The sequence below is a fragment of the Cornus florida genome, unplaced genomic scaffold (assembly GCF_030987335.1).
Source record: "Cornus florida cultivar Cherokee Brave unplaced genomic scaffold, ASM3098733v1 CherokeeBrave_3.0.0_Hap2_Chr01, whole genome shotgun sequence".
NCBI classification, from domain to species: Eukaryota; Viridiplantae; Streptophyta; class Magnoliopsida; order Cornales; family Cornaceae; genus Cornus; species Cornus florida.
The window spans coordinates 121,274,269-121,292,411 of record NW_026775571.1 but is presented as its reverse complement, the minus strand read 5'-3'; the positions used below and the strand labels follow the sequence as shown (position 1 = coordinate 121,292,411).

Sequence of the window (18,143 nt, the reverse complement as noted above, 5' to 3'; positions counted from 1 at the left end):
AAAAAACAAATAAAGCCCCTAAACTATGATTTTCTTGCAATTTATCCCATCCTACTACTATAAAAGGACGTAGTTTTGATCTTTAGCCTCTTAAATTGCTGACGTGGCTAGTGAAATCCGATCAAGCAATGGGAATGCAAGACGTGACATAAGATAACTTTTTATTTATTATTATTTATTTATTTTTGCGTAAAAAAACAAAAAAAAAACAAACTATTACACCCAACTCATCCTTCCTCATACACGACTGAATATTTCCGTCAACAATTTTTTTATTATTATTTTTTTGCCTAAAATCTCAACAATATATTCAACTATTTCTCCCGCAAATGCTTTCACTGGATATCTTCAATTCTCTGGACAAGCACAAATATATATAATTGAATTCCCTGTTTCTATGCAGATATCACAATTAAATATATGATTTACAAATTTTGATTGGCATGCCGGATCCGGATGGATAAATGTAAAACTAATAGCACTGCTATTCAAGCATTGAACCAATTTGCCAATTTCTTAAATATTATGATCTCATGTTATCTATGTGACCTATATACATCTTGGTCATTGTCATTAATTTTTGTATGCTTAATTTATTTATTTTATTACTGTATATCATAGAATAATACGTACATAAAAAGAAGCAAACAATTCATCAGTACTTGAAATTCAACTAAAATAGAAGTTGATACATGCACGCACCTAATATTATCATATCCGGCCAATTCAAAAATCAATCAAATATAGAAGCAATATTCTTACAACATCAAGTACAGGTTTAGTAGGTACGTTGTTCAACGTACAAAACATGCACAAATACTATCAAATTGTGTTTTTATTTTGACTTAATTTTAATACCACCAAGAACCATGCCACCCTTCCACCAGTCACTCTCAACTTCAAACATCCCAAACTCAACACCACTACTCCTACTTCCAATAATACCACTAGTGTTGTTTGAGTCGATTGTAAAATCTCCTCCAGGAACTTCATGCCACATGTCCTGTTTGAGCCTGTAGGGCTCAAGTAAAAGGGTGTGGTGGGTCTCTTGTCCTCCGTCCACTCTCACCTTGAACTTGATGGGAGCAGAGTGCCACCCAAATGCATCAGCCCTGAACTTAATTATATACAATATTGTGTATGTTTTTGCAGGTGAGAGTAGCGAGACAGCTGCCATTTTCCCTGTCACCACAAGCCAGTTCACTTGTAAAAGCACTGAACCTTCTTCAAACCCGATCAACCTGCAGCATGAATTCCGTCTTCTTATATTTATATACATTACACAAATTAACTACAGTAATATCCAACAAATAATTGATACATATTTAACTTGATTAATCTTACTGTTTATCCTCTTGGGTAAGTTTGATGTGGTCCCAATAACGGGGATCGTTGCCCCAGATGATGTCTAATGCTCTGGTAGGGATTCTGAGTGTAGTAGAATCTGCAGGGTCACTTATGAAAGAGTGATCCTTTTTAAATTAAAATAAGATAAGTAATCATTAAATTAGGGGATGTAATGGACATGAATAATTAAATTATGCATGAAATTAATGGGTGTGAACAAGTCCCAGGCTAAAAAAGGTTTGAGAGAGAGAGATTTACTTACACCCTTCAAGTGGGGAGAAGTGGAGTTACCATTTGCATGCTCATACTCCATTTGTTGGGAATATTATTATTATTAAAGTTGAAGATGAAGAAGAATGATGGGATGTACGTGAATTTATAAGTGTAGGATGGGATGGGACTAATTTGGACCCCCCTACCTATTGCCCTACCAACTTAAGTAAAGTAAAGCAAAGCCAAGTGGGGCACTACTTCACTTTTCATCTTTATCTTTCACCAAACCAATAACACAAATATATATATATATATATATATAAATGAAGGTAGCCCTTTTAATGAGGATAAATATGGCGTGAAGAGTAAACAACCAGAAGCCGTAGGTACTCTTTTGGAATAAGCTGGTTTTCAAGTTATCTCTAAACCCCACCCCCTTTACTCCTTTTTATCAACTCTCCTCGTGTACCACGAGGGAGGAATGGATACACCCCCACAAACTTGGTCCCCATCTCATTGGGGGCGATACCAACTTGTTAGGAAATAAACAAAAAATTTCAACCCTACCATCAAATGAATATGTGGCGAGCAAATCACCAATGACACATTTTGAATTTTAAATCGACTTTTTTTCTTTTTTTTTTTTGGTCATTGAATTTTAAATTGACAAACATAATGAATATTAGACGGAAGTTGAAGCATAAAAATGATCATTTTGTATAAAATAATATATTAAATGTGTGTATTGTGTGTTTTTTTTTTTTTTTTTTTCCCGAAAACTTGTTGTAAGCTAGACTAATACCCAGTGCAAATAAAGTAAATAAAATTTAAAAAATGATACCAAAATTTTGTGCGTGAAAACCCTAATTAAAAGAAAGTCAACCAATCCGGATGAAAATCACAGAGTCGGCTTTCATTGTCCCAAACAAAATAATCCACTATCTTTGTGGCAAAGTGTGGCAACCTTATGGGCGGGTGTGCAGTGGATAGGTGTAAGAGGCATTGGTAAGGCTACCACACTGGGTGAATTACAGGTGCACAATCCCACATTGTCTGGGTGTGAAAAAGAAGAAATGTTATATATATATATATATGTGTTACTCCAATTGGTATGAGGTCTTTTGGAGTAAAATTCAATAACAAAATCGTGCAAGTTCAGACCCAAAACGAATAATATCATACTATGTGGTGGAATGGGTACTTTGTGATTCAAGCTCACATTCACTCTAACAACTCTACTGGTTGTTAAACATTCCAATAGTCAAAACATTTTTATTTTTAAAACTCTAAGAGCATCTAGCAGTCTTTTAAAATAGTATTTTGTGTAAAATATACACTGCCACGTATAATGTATAAATTTTTTTTTTATCTTCAGCAGTCTGCTAAGATACACAAATGTGTAAAATTATTATGTATTTTACACAACCTTTTTACACAGCCACCTCAGTATATTTTATTTTTCCTCTCTCTTTCTCATCCTATTAACGAATCAACCCTATATTAAGACGGTTTGTAAAATTAATATGGGGTCCAGGTATGTTAATTGTTATTGTGGGATGTATTTTTACACAAAAGATATAAAACAATCGTTGGAGCTAAAAATAAATAATCTAATTTTTTTGTGTAAATCTATTATGACACATCAGATTTACAAAAATATATATATATATACACAGCGGTTGGAGATACTCTAATTATTCCAGAGAGTTTATATAAAGTAGGACTACTCTACAAGTTTGGATAAAAATAGAAAATTAAAAAATTACCAAAATCTGATTTTCACACACAAGTACAAACAATTCTACTTCAAAGTGTGACCAGTTTTACTTTTCTTGAGACATATTTTCTCGCAGGAAGTGCAACCGATTCAACTTCCAAGTGCAACCGATTGTAAATATACTTTCACCAACAATGAATCATTTTTCTCAATTCTTACCTCACCAAACTTGAAATATAAAGTGTCCTCACCAAATAATGTTGTTCCTCGAATCGAAATATGCTTGCACACTAAAACACTTGTAATTCAACTTTCGATACCGAGACTCAAAGCAAAACAAAAGTACCTGTTGGAATAATTGTGGAGTGTCATTTCCTTTTTTCAATAAATGGATGTGGAAGTATTAAAGTGGAGTGCAAATGTCATCTACCAATCTTGAATCACACATATTAATGCTTAAATTAAAAATGCGACAACCCATCACAAGATTCAAATTTAAAAAAGGACTAGAGAAGTTAGAGAAAGCACAAAACAAAGTCCACTAACACTTAAGTATAATGTCTATTTGACTTGACCACTATGTATAATAGTACTACTTTTTAATGAAACTATGCTCTTTGAATCAAACTCCTGTAATTCCTGCAGCGCACACAACATTTTACAAGTACAATAATCCTTCATGTGATTCAGGTTGCAATATGACGTTCATAAGATTCTTATTGTAATGACTCAAAACTAATACTTTTTAAACAAAAAAATATTCGGCATGACCTCCCCTAAAAATAGGCCTATCACAACCTGTTTAATTGCATTTTTAACCTGTCATGGCTCAAATTCCGAATTCACGGCAATAAAAGATAATGATACAACCAACTAATCTAGACAATGCTTCAAACTATGATTATCCATCAATTCATCAACAAGTTGCATACTATCAAATCCCCATCCAAAACATCATCAATACTTTAGTTATATTACATGACAAAGTTCCACAAAATAATTATACATCTTTGCACTTCTAGTGTTTTACAAAATAATGGGGAATATACAAAGATACAAAAGTGGACTTCTAACGCCGTTCAAGCTTGAGGTGGGTTGTCATCCACCAGTTCCTTTCCAAGACCTGAAAAAATATATATATAGATATAGGGGTGAGCATATAGCTCAGCAGGTGACACTTAAGACACAATTCTTGTGTCCTAGTGAATCCAAATAAAGCATAGGCCAATGGGAGATTGGGGACATGCATTGAAGGGGAAAAATAATTACAAGTACAAGTCAAATTCAATCACACACAAATGCAAATGGAGTGAGATGCAATGCATGCTAAAGTCACTCCCCGTTTTCATTCTCAAAACCATCACGTTCAAAGTTAATGTAACCCCCTTTGGTAACCCCGCTGTGACGAGAGGAGGATTGGCTACCGTCCCTAGGCCCTTGGTGACCCCGTGGCGCTGTAGAGGGGCCCAAATAGCTCAACCACGCTAGGGTACTCTCCCTAGTCCTCCCTAGGCTACATTAACTTCCGGCCCGTTGGTAACCCCGCAGCGACCGGGTTTGTCAAAACCAATTTTTTTTTTTTTTTTTTTTTCTTCCAAAACATTCATTCCCAAATCCCCATTTTCATTTCAAGACAACCACTTCCCTTTTTCATGCAACCCAATGAGATGTAGGCTCATGTCATGATCTCAATATAATGACAAATGGGAACTTAGCACAATAATAAATAAGCATGTTCTCATGGCATCATTATAGCATGTTAGTAACCTCAAAAAAAAATGTAAACAACCATCACATAGATATACTTTTCATTCAACCATGTTATACACATTTACATAACTAGCATGTTGTCAATTAAATCATTTTAATCAAAATCAACAACAATTAAACATGCTATAACACACATAGAGGAGCATGATTCATTATAGAGCAAGATTCCATGGCTTAAGATGTCCCTACCTCACAATCCAAGCCTAAATCCCTAGAATAGGTCCTCCAAATTCGAGCTCCAAGGAAGACTCAAATCTGGAAATTGATAGTATGGATGCGTAGAGCTCGCTACAAGCTTCATTTCGCCTCAAACGGTTCCTAAATCCGATGAAAGATGATTGAGTAATCAAACCTCAAAGTTTTTGTCTCCAAAATGAAAGAAAAAGAGAAGGAACCGAGAGGGAGAGAGAGCATACGGGAAAGAGAAAGAAAATGAGAAAGAAAAGAAGATTTCTTGGCCAAATAAGTTAGTGGTGGGCCCCACTTGAAATTATTTTCCTTTTCTCTTTATTTTTTTTTTGTCTCTAATTACACCACAAATACACAATTGCACCATACAAATGCTACATCACCACATAAATTAAAATGTAGGAAATGTAACTGGACCCAACCACAAACCCAGATGTAAAGTGAAAAGACGAAAATGCCCTTGCATTAACGAATTTTCAGAAAATTCTAAAATGCTGAAAATTAGAATTATCACAATCTTCCCAACTTATAAGGATTTCGTCCCCGAAATCAAGACATACCTGAGGAAGAAAACAACGCTGGGTACTTAGACCGAACCTCCTGTTCGAGCTCCCAAGTAGCCTCCTCGACTCCGTGGTGTCTCCAAAGGACTTTCACCATTGGTATCGTCTTGTTCCTCAACACCTTCTGCTAAGTGTCAAGGATCTGAACTGGTCCTTCCTCGTAGGAAACATCCTCATCAATATCCACATCAACCCAACTCAAAATGTGAGATGGATCCGGCTCGTACTTTCGTAACATCGATACATGAAAGACATTGTGAACTCTGTCCATCTGTGGTGGTAAAGCAAGTCTGTAGGCAACCTCTCCTACCGATCCAAAATCTCGAATGGTCCAATAAATCGTGGCGATAACTTGCCACTCTTCCCAAATCTCATCAACCCCTTCCGTGGAGAAACCCGTAGAAAAACGTGGTCTCCCACCTCAAAGGATAACAGTCGTCTCCGCTTATCCGCATAGCTCTTCTGTCGGCTCTGAGCTGTAAGTAACCTCTGTCTTATCAACTTAATCTTCTCAGTAGTCTCGAGTACAATGTCGGGTCCTAAGGCGGCTGTCTCGCCTACCTCAGTCCAACAAACAGGAGACCTACAAGGTCTACCATACAACGCCTCAAATGGAGCAATCTGGATGCTCGCCTGATAACTGTTGTTGTAGGCAAACTCAATAAGTGGAAGGTGATCCTCCCAACTACCTCCCAAATCAAGTACACATGCCTGAAGCATATCCTCCAAAATCTGGATAGCATGCTCTGACTGACCTTCTGTCTGTGGATGGAATGCCGTACTAAGATGCAACGCTGAACCAAACGCTGCTTGAAGTCCTTCCCAAAACTTCGAAGTGAACTTAGCATCCCTATCTGACACAATGGTTACAAGGACTCCATGTAACCTTACAATCTCTTTCACATAAAATACACCAAGCTTCTTTGCATCGTCTGTTGCCTTAATAGGCGAAAAGTGAGCCGTCTTGGTCAATCTGTCAATGATGACCCATGCGGACTCATTGCCCCTTCGTGACCTTGGAAAACCTATCACAAAATCCATAGCGATATGCTCCCATTTCCATTGCGCTACAGGTAATGGTTGCAACAAACCTGCTGGCCTCTGATGCTCGGCCTTCACCTGCTGACAGGTAAGGCATCTAGCCACAAACTGTACAACATCATTCTTCATCCCGCTCCACCAATACTGACATCTCAAATTGTGATGCATTTTAGTACCACCTGGATAAACTGCAAAACGGGAAGTGTGAAACTCCCGTAGGACATCCTCACGACATACTGTGGGAACCACCAACAAATCCCTGAACCGTAGACCCCCATTTGCATGCAAGGCCTAATCTTTCACTGTCTCACCACTAGAGATCAAAGCGTGGATGGCATCTAAGTCTGGGTCCTGTCTCTGTGACTCAACTACTCGTACAACAAGAGTAGGCTGAGCCACAAGACTAAATAAGAATGCCGACTCACTGTAACCATCATCATCAAAACACTGTAATCCCATCTCTGCTAGATCTTCAAGCATCTTCCACTTCCGAATAGCTAAACTGGCCAAAGTTCCATGAGATTTTCGGCTTAAGGCATCAGCTACAACATTTGCCTTGCCCGGATGATACTGCAAATCAAAGTTGTAATCTTCCAAGTACTCAACTCATCGTCTCTGTCTGTTGTTCAAGTCCTTTTGGGAAAAAAGGTACTTGAGACTTTTGTGATCTGAAAATACCTCGAATCTCTCACTATACAAGTAATGTCTCCAACACTTCAAGGCAAATACAACTGCCGCTAACTCCAGGTCATGAGTAGGGTAGTTGTACTCGTGAGTCTTCAACTGTCGAGACCCATAAGCCACTACTCTACCATCCTGCATCAACACACATCCCAACCCGTTACGTGAAGCATCACAATAGATCACATAACCCAAGCCACGCTCAGGTATCACCAACACTGGCGCTGTAGTCAATCTCGTCTTCAACTCCTGAAAAGATGAATCACAGGCCTCATTCCAGACAAACTTGACCCCTTTCCGGGTCAAACGGGTCATAGGAGCTGCCAAACGGGAGAAATCCTTCACAAATCTCCGATAGTAACCCGCTAAACCAAGAAAACTGCGGATCTCAAACACATTCTTGGGTCGCTCCCAAGTCAAAACTGCTTCAACCTTTGATGGATCAACTGATACTCCACCTTCTGAAACAACATGCCCCAAAAACTTCACCTCCTGTAGCCAAAACTCACATTTCTCGTATTTGGCATACAATCGGTGCTCCCGCAAAATCTGTAAAACAATACTCAAATGGACCTCGTGATCTTCCCGAGTCCGTGAGTACACAAGAATGTCATCCACGAAAACTACCACAAACTGGTCCAAGTAATCGTGAAAGACGCGGTTCATCAAGTCCATGAATGCCGCTGGCGCATTAGTCAAGCCAAAAGGCATAACAAGGAACTCATAGTGTCCATACCGTGTACAGAATGCTGTCTTCGGGATATCCTCATCCCTAACCTGCAACTGATAATAGCCAGACCTCGAGTCAATCTTCGAGAAACAACTGGCTCCCCTCAACTGATCAAATAAATCATCAAGCTGCCTCTTCAATTCTTCCAATTCAACTGGGGCCATTCGATATGGTGCTATAGAAATCGGCGCGGTACCTGGCATCAAATCAATAGAGAACTCCACTCCTCGGTGTGGAGGCAACTCTGTCAAATCCTCCGGAAACACGTCCAGAAAATCACAAACAACCGCAGGATAATCCTCTTTCCCAACATCATCTTCTTCGGCTATAAGGCTAGCCAAGAAGTAATCACCATGACTTCGTCCACGAACTCCATAAAACGATGAAATGTGGGAATCACTCCGATCTCCCACGAAAAAGAAACAGTCTCCCTCGGAAGTGCAAACTGTAACCCTTCCTCTGTAACAGTCGATCGTGGCATGAAATGAAACCAACTAATCCATCCCGAGAATGACATCAAAGCTAGTCATCTCCAGGAGGATAAGGTCAAACACGAAAGTCCGCCCGACTATCACAATGGGACACTCCCGCACAATTCGACTCAAAGACACTGAAACCCCAACTGGCGTATCAACACTCAACGCCTGATCCAAGAAACTAACTTCCAACCCCGATGCAAGTGCAAATGATGATGAAATGAAAGAATGAGATGCGCCAGAGTCAAACAAAATACGAGCCTAACAACCAAACACTGGAAATATACCTCGAAGAACTGACGGTCCAGAAGATGCATCGGTCTGTGCCAGTGCAAAAACACGTCCCTGTGGTACCTGTGCCTGAAGATTGCCAACCTGAACACCTGACTGCTGCACTGACATAGTAGGAGTATCCTTCCTAACTGACCGTGAACCTTGTGAAGACACGGCAGGCTGTGGTGGTGGCGGTCTGAAACCTGACTGAACTGTAGCCGACTGAGACGGCCTCTGTCGTGACCCCCTGCCACTACCTGTGCCTGCTCCCTGGCCTGGACAATCACGAATCAAGTGACCCTGCTGGCCACATCCATAACAAGCCTTCGGAGCTGACGAAACTGAAGACGATCTCATCGGACAACTGGACTTGTAATGCCCAGGCTGCTGACACTGATAACAAACAACTGCACTCCTGTCAGATCCAGCTGGCATAGGAGTGGTAGGAGCAGATCTTGTAGACTGTTGTCGCTGAAACTGAGATGAACCACCCTTGTTCTTCTTCCAAGAAGATCCTTCTGAAGATAGCCCTGCACCCCTCTTTTGCTTCCATTGTTCTCTTCTTGCATCTTTCTCTTTATTATCAGCCTCTAACATCAAAGCCCTTTCCACTGCTTCAGAATAAACCTTAATGAACTGTGCCATGATCAACGGCCTCATCCGATCATTAAGACCGGAAACAAACTTCCGAGTTTTATTAGCTTCATCTCTCACCACTTCTGGAGCAAAACGGGAGAGTGAGGTGAACTTGTTCTCATACTCCGCCACTGACATGTTCCCTTGAATAAGATTATGAAACTGGTCTTGTAACTCCCATCTTTTGGAAAGCGGAAAATACTTCTCATAAAACAGCTCCTTGAACCTGTCCCAACTATCTCTTCAATCTTGTACTGGTTGGTGATCGACTTCCACCAAACCTTGGCATCCATAGCAAACTTGTAAGTTGCTAGGATGATCTTCAAGTGATCCTCTGTCACATCCATTGAGGTTAGTTGGGTTTCAACTTGATCCAAGCAGTCATCTGCTACCATTGGATCCGCACTGCCCTCAAACACTACCGGCATCAACTGAGAAAACCCTTTTATGATCTTGAGACGCTTCTGAGCTGGCGTCTCCTCAACTTGAACTATAGGTTGTGGTGCCGACTGCGACTGAGCAGCAATCGTTGCCCTCACGACATTTTGCAACAAACGATTAAACTCCAGTGCCACAGAACCTCACCCACTTCTATGGGTACGGGTGTTTCAACATTCTTTCTTCTTAGGGGAACAGCTCTTAGGGGAATCAAGTCCCTAAGAAGCATGTTCTCATCATTTAGCTCCTCCGGATTGGAGTTAGAGCTCTCACCAACATCACCCCTTGTTGGCCTAGGGCCAACTTCTCTAGGTTCCTCACGCCGTGACATCGTGCTATAAAACGAGAAAACGATTCAGAAACATGACACTAAGACTGTGGACGACTTAACAAGAATTGATACCGTACAACACTTAGCATGCAAGACTATGCAAGAAACATTTTAACATAAACAAGTAAGCAGTAAGCACATAGGCAGTTAAGCATGCTCATTTAAGTAAAATATCACGTAGCAAGTAGTCAAGTAAGCAACACAAACAACATTCCATGTGACCCTAAGTAGGCCTCTACCCGTCGTCCTAAAGGTTTTCGAACCTTTGCTCTGATACCAAATTTGTAACGACTCAAAACTAATACTTTTTAAACAAAAAAATATTCGGCATGACCTCCCCTAAAAATAGGCCTATCACAACCTGTTTAATTGCATTTTTAACCTGTCATGGCTCAAATTCCGAATTCACGGCAACAAAAGATAATGATACAACCAACTAATCTAGACAATGCTTCAAACTGCGATTATCCATCCATTCATCAACAAGTTGCATACTATCAAATCCCCATCCAAAACATCATCAATACTTTAGTTATATTACATGACAAAGTTCCACAAAATAATTATACATCTTTGCACTTCTAGTGTTTTACAAAATAATGGGGAATATACAAAGATACAAAAGTGGACTTCTAACGCCGTTCAAGCTTGAGGTGGGTTGTCATCCACCAGTTCCTTACCAAGACCTGAAAAAATATATATATAGATATAGGGGTGAGCATATAGCTCAGCAGGTGACACTTAAGACACAATTCTTGTGTCCTAGTGAATCCAAATAAAGCATAGGCCAATGGGAGATTGGGGACATGCATTGAAGGGGAAAAATAATTACTACTACAAGTCAAATTCAATCACACACAAATGCAAATGGAGTGAGATGCAATGCATGCTAAAGTCACTCCCCGTTTTCATTCTCACAACCATCACGGTCAAAGTTAATGTAACCCCCTTTGGTAACCCCGCCGCGACGAGAGGAGGATTGGCTACCGTCCCTAGGCCCTTGGTGACCCCGTGGCGCCGTCGAGGGGCCCGAATAGCTCAACCACGCTAGGGTACTCTCCCTAGTCCTCCCTAGGCTACATTAACCTCCGGCCCGTTGGTAACCCCGCAGCGACCGGGTTTGTCAAAACCATTTTTTTTTTTCCAAAACATTCATTCCCAAATCCCCATTTTCATTTCAAGATAACCACTTCCCTTTTTCATGCAACCCAATGAGATGTAGGCTCATGTCATGATCTCAATATAATGACAAATGGGAACTTAGCACAATAATAAATAAGCATGTTCTCATGGCATTATTATAGCATGTTAGTAACCTCAAAAAAAAATGTAAACAACCATCACATAGACATACTTTTCATTCAACTATGTTATACACATTTACATAACTAGCATGTTGTCAATTAAATCATTTTAATCAAAATCAACAACAATTAAACATGCTATAACACACATAGAGGAACATGATTCATTATAGAGCAAGATTCCATGGCTTAAGATGTCCCTACCTCACAATCCAAGCCGAAATCCCTAGAATAGGTCCTCCAAATTCGAGCTCCAAGGAAGACTCAAATATGGAAATTGATAGTATGGATAAACCTATCTTGCTCTATTATAATTATACACAACCTATTGATAAACCTATCTTGCTCTATGATATTGATTATTGTCATGAGAATAATCAATATGCTTCTTGGATTATTTTATGGAAAATGATATATATATATATAGAGACCGATTTGATGTTGTTGCGGATGATTGCCTTTCTTCCTGTCTTGAACCATCTCTTTTTATACTTGGACAAAGAAAGTATTTTTATGACCAAACCATTTGTTTGGGATACATAAACACAAAAATGATGATGATGATAGGACGTTATTTAGTTTTTGTGTTGTTATAGCCGAATCATAGGTCCGGATCGAACACACAAGACAGACTTAACTTTTTATATTTCACAAACTGTGTGATCTGAGACTTTGAACTCACTTGTACTAATAACACTGGTATTCAAGCGTAGAACCATTGAACAAAGCGACGACGATCGTATTTTGAGCTACATAGCTCTTCTTTAATTTTATTGTTGCATTCAATTTTCCTTCTCTTTTGTTATACCATGTGACCTACATCTAGCTCATTCTCATTGTTATGCTTCCTTCCTTTATTTATTTATTTTATTTTTGGGTTAAAGGGTAAGCTTGTATTAAAAAGGAAAAGAATATACATGGTGCCCCAAGAGGGGAAACAAGCCAGCCAAAACAAATAATACAATACAAAGCAGCACACTACTGCCTACAGCCTAATGCACAACCAACCCAAGTACAAGCAAATTCTCAGTGAAATGCAACAAAATAGCCACACCCTAACAATTGACAAGCAAGTGGGAATGAAAACAATCGAACACTGTCTCAGGTATCTTCTGCACAGCTATAAGATCAACCAAGAATGCACAGCAGATGTTGAACAGGCTTGCACAAATAGACTATGAAGGTCTTGCTCAGTTGTGATTTGTCTAAGGTTGGAACCCCTTTTTAGCTTGATTGTTGCAAGTTGTGCTCTGGTGCAAGTCTTGATTTGAGAAATGATGTGATGGTGTGAAGTAGAGACATTTCTGAAAGCTCTACTATTTCTCTCCTCCCACAAGAAATAGATTGCTGCAGAAAGCAAAAGTTTGTGTGTCAAGAAATCAGAAGAAGTCCAATGTGTTGAACACTATTTGATTAAATCCATCCAACAATTAGGGGTTGATTGAAACCCTGCCACCTCCTGAATAAAACTCCAAATAAGTGAGGTGTAACTACACCTAAAGAATAGGCGATCCAAAGATTCATTCCCTGAGAGGCACAAGTAGCATCTATTAACATAGTGCTTATGAAGCTCTGATAACCCGAATTTTTTCTTTAAATTTTAAATTTATATTTATTTCATATTTTTAAGTTGACAAAAATAATTATTTTGTTAGAGACTGAGATTTTGGGTTTCAATCATTTGATTTGATTATTATTATTATTATTATTATGTATATAGTATGTTTGTGAAAAGAAGACAGTGGCTTCAAAAATTAAAAGAAAAGAAAGTAATGGAGTTGGAAATGTGATTTTTGGTGGGGCCACCAAAGAGATATTTAAAGAATTGAATTAATATTTTTGTAACCTATTATATTTATGTACATATATATATATATATATATATATATATGTAATGTTGGTGGGGAACAATTGCAGCCGATAGTGTGAAGAATGGGATAAATGAATGGTAATGAGTTCTTGTGGGGTCCGCCACTTAGATGTTAAGTATGTAGTGAATTTGGTTCATTCACGTGGGCTGATTTGATGAAAGAAGAAAGAAATTGATAAGGTAAGGTTTGTGGCGGGTCCCACTGGAATGGTTTAATGGGTTTGATGTTTTGATTGTATAAATATATATATTGTGTGGTGCTGTGTGATGGAGCAGGTGGGGACGAAATGGAGTAATGGGTTGGTTTTTTGATTTGATTACTCATTATATATTTATATATATAATATATTTGACGGGAAAAGTAAGAAAAGGAGTAGGTGGAGGCAGAGTTAAAAATTAAAAATTAAAAATTAAAAATAAAAAAAAAATATGGTGGGGCCCACGAAATTGATTTTTGTGGTCTTAAGTTTTTTTAACTTTGTTCTTCACATGGGGGTTGGCTTGAAACGAGTGTTTTGGCAGACTAACTTTTTGACTCGGACTTTGTTTGGCTATTTGCACGTGGGTCTGTTGCGGTGTGAGAGGGTGGATTTGCCTTTATAAATGATGCCTTGTCTTGTGAATTTAGCGAGCAAACAAAATAGAAGAATAGAGAGAGAGAAACAGACTGAATTGAGAGAGATGACAGTGAGTGAGTCGAGAGTTGCAGAGGGCGCAACGGAAGCTTAGAGACTTGGTGATCCAATGGAGAATTAATCTCTTTTCAGTATAGGGTTCTCTATACCTTGAATAGCATGGGGGGGGGGGGTTTGCTTTAATCTTTTTATTAAATGTTTTTAATTAAATGCATATGTATTAAATGTATATGTTTACGTTGTGAAGCAGTTTTATTAAACTTCCATGAAATTCTTGTTATGGTTTTTCCAACTGGGACTTTTTATCTCACCACCCTCTACTTTCAGGTACTGAAGACGAACGGGGATTACTAGAGACGGGCTTAGGATGAAGAGTTGGCGTTGCGAGTTTTATTTTTTTTATTTGGAGAATTTTTTATATATTTGAGGAAATTGACTTTGTATATTTTTTTTGTGATCCTAGATATATTTTGATGTATTTTGAGTTGAATAAATGGAGGATTTTATTAGAAAATTCGGGGTCGTAACAGAAGCATTGGTTTTGAATCCAATGCATGTGTAAAGTCTACCTCTAACTACCAACCAAGCTATGCAGCCATGCTTTGGAATGTGATTCTTGAACCAAATTAGTTTGTGCCACACAAAGGTTGGTGATGGTGGAGCAAAACAAGCAATGGTATGTGAGTAGGAGTAAATACCAGTTGGACTAGGGAGCCAAACAATGCTATCTTGATCATTGGAGGGGGAAGGTAAGGAGTATAGCTGAGAAAGAAAATTCAAAGATTGAAAGAACTGTGAGTGACTAAGTGATAAGGGAACATCCAATGATTAATGGAAATTAGGCTATCAACTGTGGCCATGTGGTCCAGTTGAAGAATTTCCATGTCATTGAGCCCTAACTGTTTTACAATTGGTCCATTGGGAAGCCAGTAGTCAATTCACAACCTTGTGTCATTTCCACACCCAACCCTATATTTGATAATACCCCTAGTTATTTCTGTAGCGACCCTAGCTGATGCCAAAATTTAAAAAAAAAAAAATTCGGCATCACCTTCCCTAAAAATGGTCCTTCAACAACCTGTCCCAATACACAAAACACATAATATACTCCAGCATTCCACTCATCCGTTCATTATACCTCAACATAGTTCCTCTCATGGTGGAACATCCACACACCAATTAATCTAAATCATCATAATTACAGTCCCAAAATACATGGTTAAGATTTAAAGTCCCTGTCTTACAACGTTACATGATACAATTGCATAGAAATATATACCATAATTCCATTAGTTTCATTTACATCAAACAAAAGATAAGTTCGTTCTTAAGTTACAAGGCCATGAATACTAGCTTAGTTACATTTCCACAACTATGAATATATATAGAATGGTCAAAATACAAAATAGAAAACAACCTTCTAACAACTTTCAAGCTTGAGCTGGATTGCCGTCCACCGGTTCATTTCCAAGACCTGAAAAAAAATAATATAAATAGTAGGGTGAGCATAAAGCTCAGCAGGTGACACTTAAGACACACGTCTTGTGTCCTTGTGAATCCAAACAAAACATAGGTCAATGGGAAATAGGGATCATACAACGTAGGGGAAGGATACAACATGGTTACCAATCTCAACACAAATGACAAGATGCAATGGAGATGCAAATGCATGCCGATGTCGCTCCCCATTTTCAAATTCAAGTTCATCACTTTCAAACTGTTAATACAGCCCGCCCTTTGGTAGCCCCGCCGCGACACGAGAGGAGGATTGGCTAGTGTCGCTGACCCTTGGTAACCCCGCGGCGTCATTATGGGGCCAAGCTAGCTCAACCACACTAGGGCGATTCCCTAGTCCCCTCTATGCTATATTAACCTCCGACCCATTGGTAACCCCGCAGCGACCAAGTTTCATATAAAACCATTTCATCAAAAACACTTCCTTGAAATTCCCCATATTTATTTCAAGAACAATTTCTCCCATTTCATGCAAACCCAATGATATGTGCATGTATATATGTTCCATACATTCAATGTCATGGCATTTAAGATTCTACATCACAAAATTAAACATTCAACATGTTCAACATCTCCTAAGTAATTATTAATACATTAAGATATAACAAAATACATTTAAGCATGCTTTACACATAAAACAACTCACATTCATACACATGAATTTCTCTAGACAACATTTAAAATAATCATTGATACAATTAACTTTTAATTAAGCATGCTTGGCACAACAAAGGAGTATAACTCACAATGGAACAAGAAGGTAGTGGATTAAGGTGTCCCTACCTCAAATTTGCACAAAACCCTTAAAATGGGTCTTGAATTTCGAACTTCAAGAAAGGCACCAAATCAGGAATTGTTCATATGAATGCGTAGAGCTCGTCGTGGGCTTCGTTTTGCCTCAAACGGCACCTTAATCCGATAAGAGATGAGAGAGAAATTAAGCCTTGAAGCTTTGAAGAACAAAAAAAAAAAAAAAAAAAAAAAAAAAAAAAAAAAAAAAAAAAAGAGCTGCTGAATGAGAGAGTGTGTGATACGCAGAGAGGAAGAGATAAGTCATTATATTAGCTTATAATTCATGTGGGCCCCATAGGTGAATAAAATTTTAATTAACTTTAACATATATATATATATAAAGTCAAAAACATTACATTATCCCTAACTTTAAAAAAGATTTCGCCCCAAAAATCAAGCCATACCTAAAAGAGAAAAAAATTCTGGATACTTAGAGCGAACCTCCTGTTCGAGCTCCCAAGTAGTCTCCTCGACTCCGTGGTATCTCCAAAGGACTTTCACCTTCAACACCTTCTGTTATGTGTCAAGAATCTGAACTGATCCTTCCTCGTAGGAAACATCCTCATCAATGTCTACATCAACCCAACTCAAAATGTGAGATGGATCTGGCTCGTACTTCCGTAACATCGATACATGAAAAATATTGTGGACCCTGTCCAACTGTGGTGGCAAAGCAAGTCTGTAGGCAACCTCTCCTACACGGTCCAAAATCTCAAATGGTTCAATAAATCGTGGCGACAACTTGCCACTTTTCCCAAATCTCATCAATCCTTTCCTTGGAGAAACCCGTAGAAAAACATGGTCTCCTACCTCAAAGGATAACGGCCGTCTCCGCTTATCCGCATAACTCTTCTGTCGGCTCTGAGCTATAAGTAACCTTTGTCTTATCAACTTAATCTTCTCAGTAGTCTCGAGTACAATGTCGGGTCCTAAGGCGGCTGTCTCGCCTACCTCAGTCCAACAAACATGAGACCTACAAGGTCTACCATACAATGCCTCAAATGAAGCCATCTGAATGCTCGCCTGATAACTGTTGTTGTAGGCAAATTCAATAAGTGGAAGGTGATCCTCCCAACTACCACCCAAATCAAGCACACATACCCGAAGCATATCCTCCAAAATCTAGATAGTACACTTCGACTGACCATCAGTCTATGGATGGAATGTCGTACTCAGATGCAACGCTGAACCAAACGCTGCTTGAAGTCCTTCCCAGAACTTCGAAGTGAATTTGGCATCCCTATCTGACACAATGGTTACAGGAACTCCATGTAACCTTACAATCTCCTTCACATAAAGAATACCAAGCTTTTCTACATCATCTGTTGCCTTAATAAGCAAAAAGTGAGCCGTCTTGGTCAATCTGTCAATGATTACCCATACGGCCTCATTGCTCCTCCGTGACCTTAGAAGACCTGTCACAAAATCCATAGCAATATGTTCCTATTTCCACTGCGCTACAGGCAATGGTTGCAATAAACCGGCTGGTCTCTAATGCTCGGTCTTCACCTGCTGACAGGTAAGGCATCTAGCCACAAACTGTGCAACATCTTTCTTCATCCTGTTCCACCAACACTGATATCTCAAATTGTGATACATCTTGGTACCACCTGGTTAAACCG

General features: G+C 39.0%; 1 protein-coding gene and 1 long non-coding RNA gene across 2 annotated transcripts; both read right to left on the bottom strand.

Annotated features, from left to right (window-relative positions):
* Positions 1-708: 708 nt before the first annotated feature.
* Positions 709-1,714, bottom strand: LOC132268398 (putative F-box protein PP2-B12). Its single transcript, XM_059769253.1, has 3 exons — positions 1,610-1,714; positions 1,345-1,472; positions 709-1,241 (listed from the first exon to the last, which is right to left on the bottom strand). Exons 1-3 carry the CDS (start codon positions 1,658-1,660, stop codon positions 836-838), a joined length of 585 nt encoding a protein of 194 aa, XP_059625236.1. The 5' UTR covers positions 1,661-1,714; the 3' UTR covers positions 709-835.
* Positions 1,715-4,206: 2,492 nt separating this feature from the next.
* Positions 4,207-5,653, bottom strand: LOC132272570 (uncharacterized). Its single transcript, XR_009470046.1, has 2 exons — positions 5,237-5,653; positions 4,207-4,400 (listed from the first exon to the last, which is right to left on the bottom strand). It is a non-coding gene; the product is annotated as an uncharacterized LOC132272570 (long non-coding RNA).
* Positions 5,654-18,143: the final 12,490 nt, after the last annotated feature.

Bases quoted from the DNA above. Each gene is read 5' to 3' on its own strand.
- LOC132268398 (XM_059769253.1), bottom strand. From the start codon at position 1,660: ATGGAGTATGAGCATGCAAATGGTAACTCCACTTCTCCCCACTTGAAG. The intron at 1,473-1,609 runs GTAAGTAAATCT...TAATTTAAAAAG, and splicing joins CTTCTCCCCACTTGAAGGGT to GATCACTCTTTCATAAGTGA. The intron at 1,242-1,344 runs GTAAGATTAATC...TTCATGCTGCAG, and splicing joins CTTACCCAAGAGGATAAACA to GTTGATCGGGTTTGAAGAAG.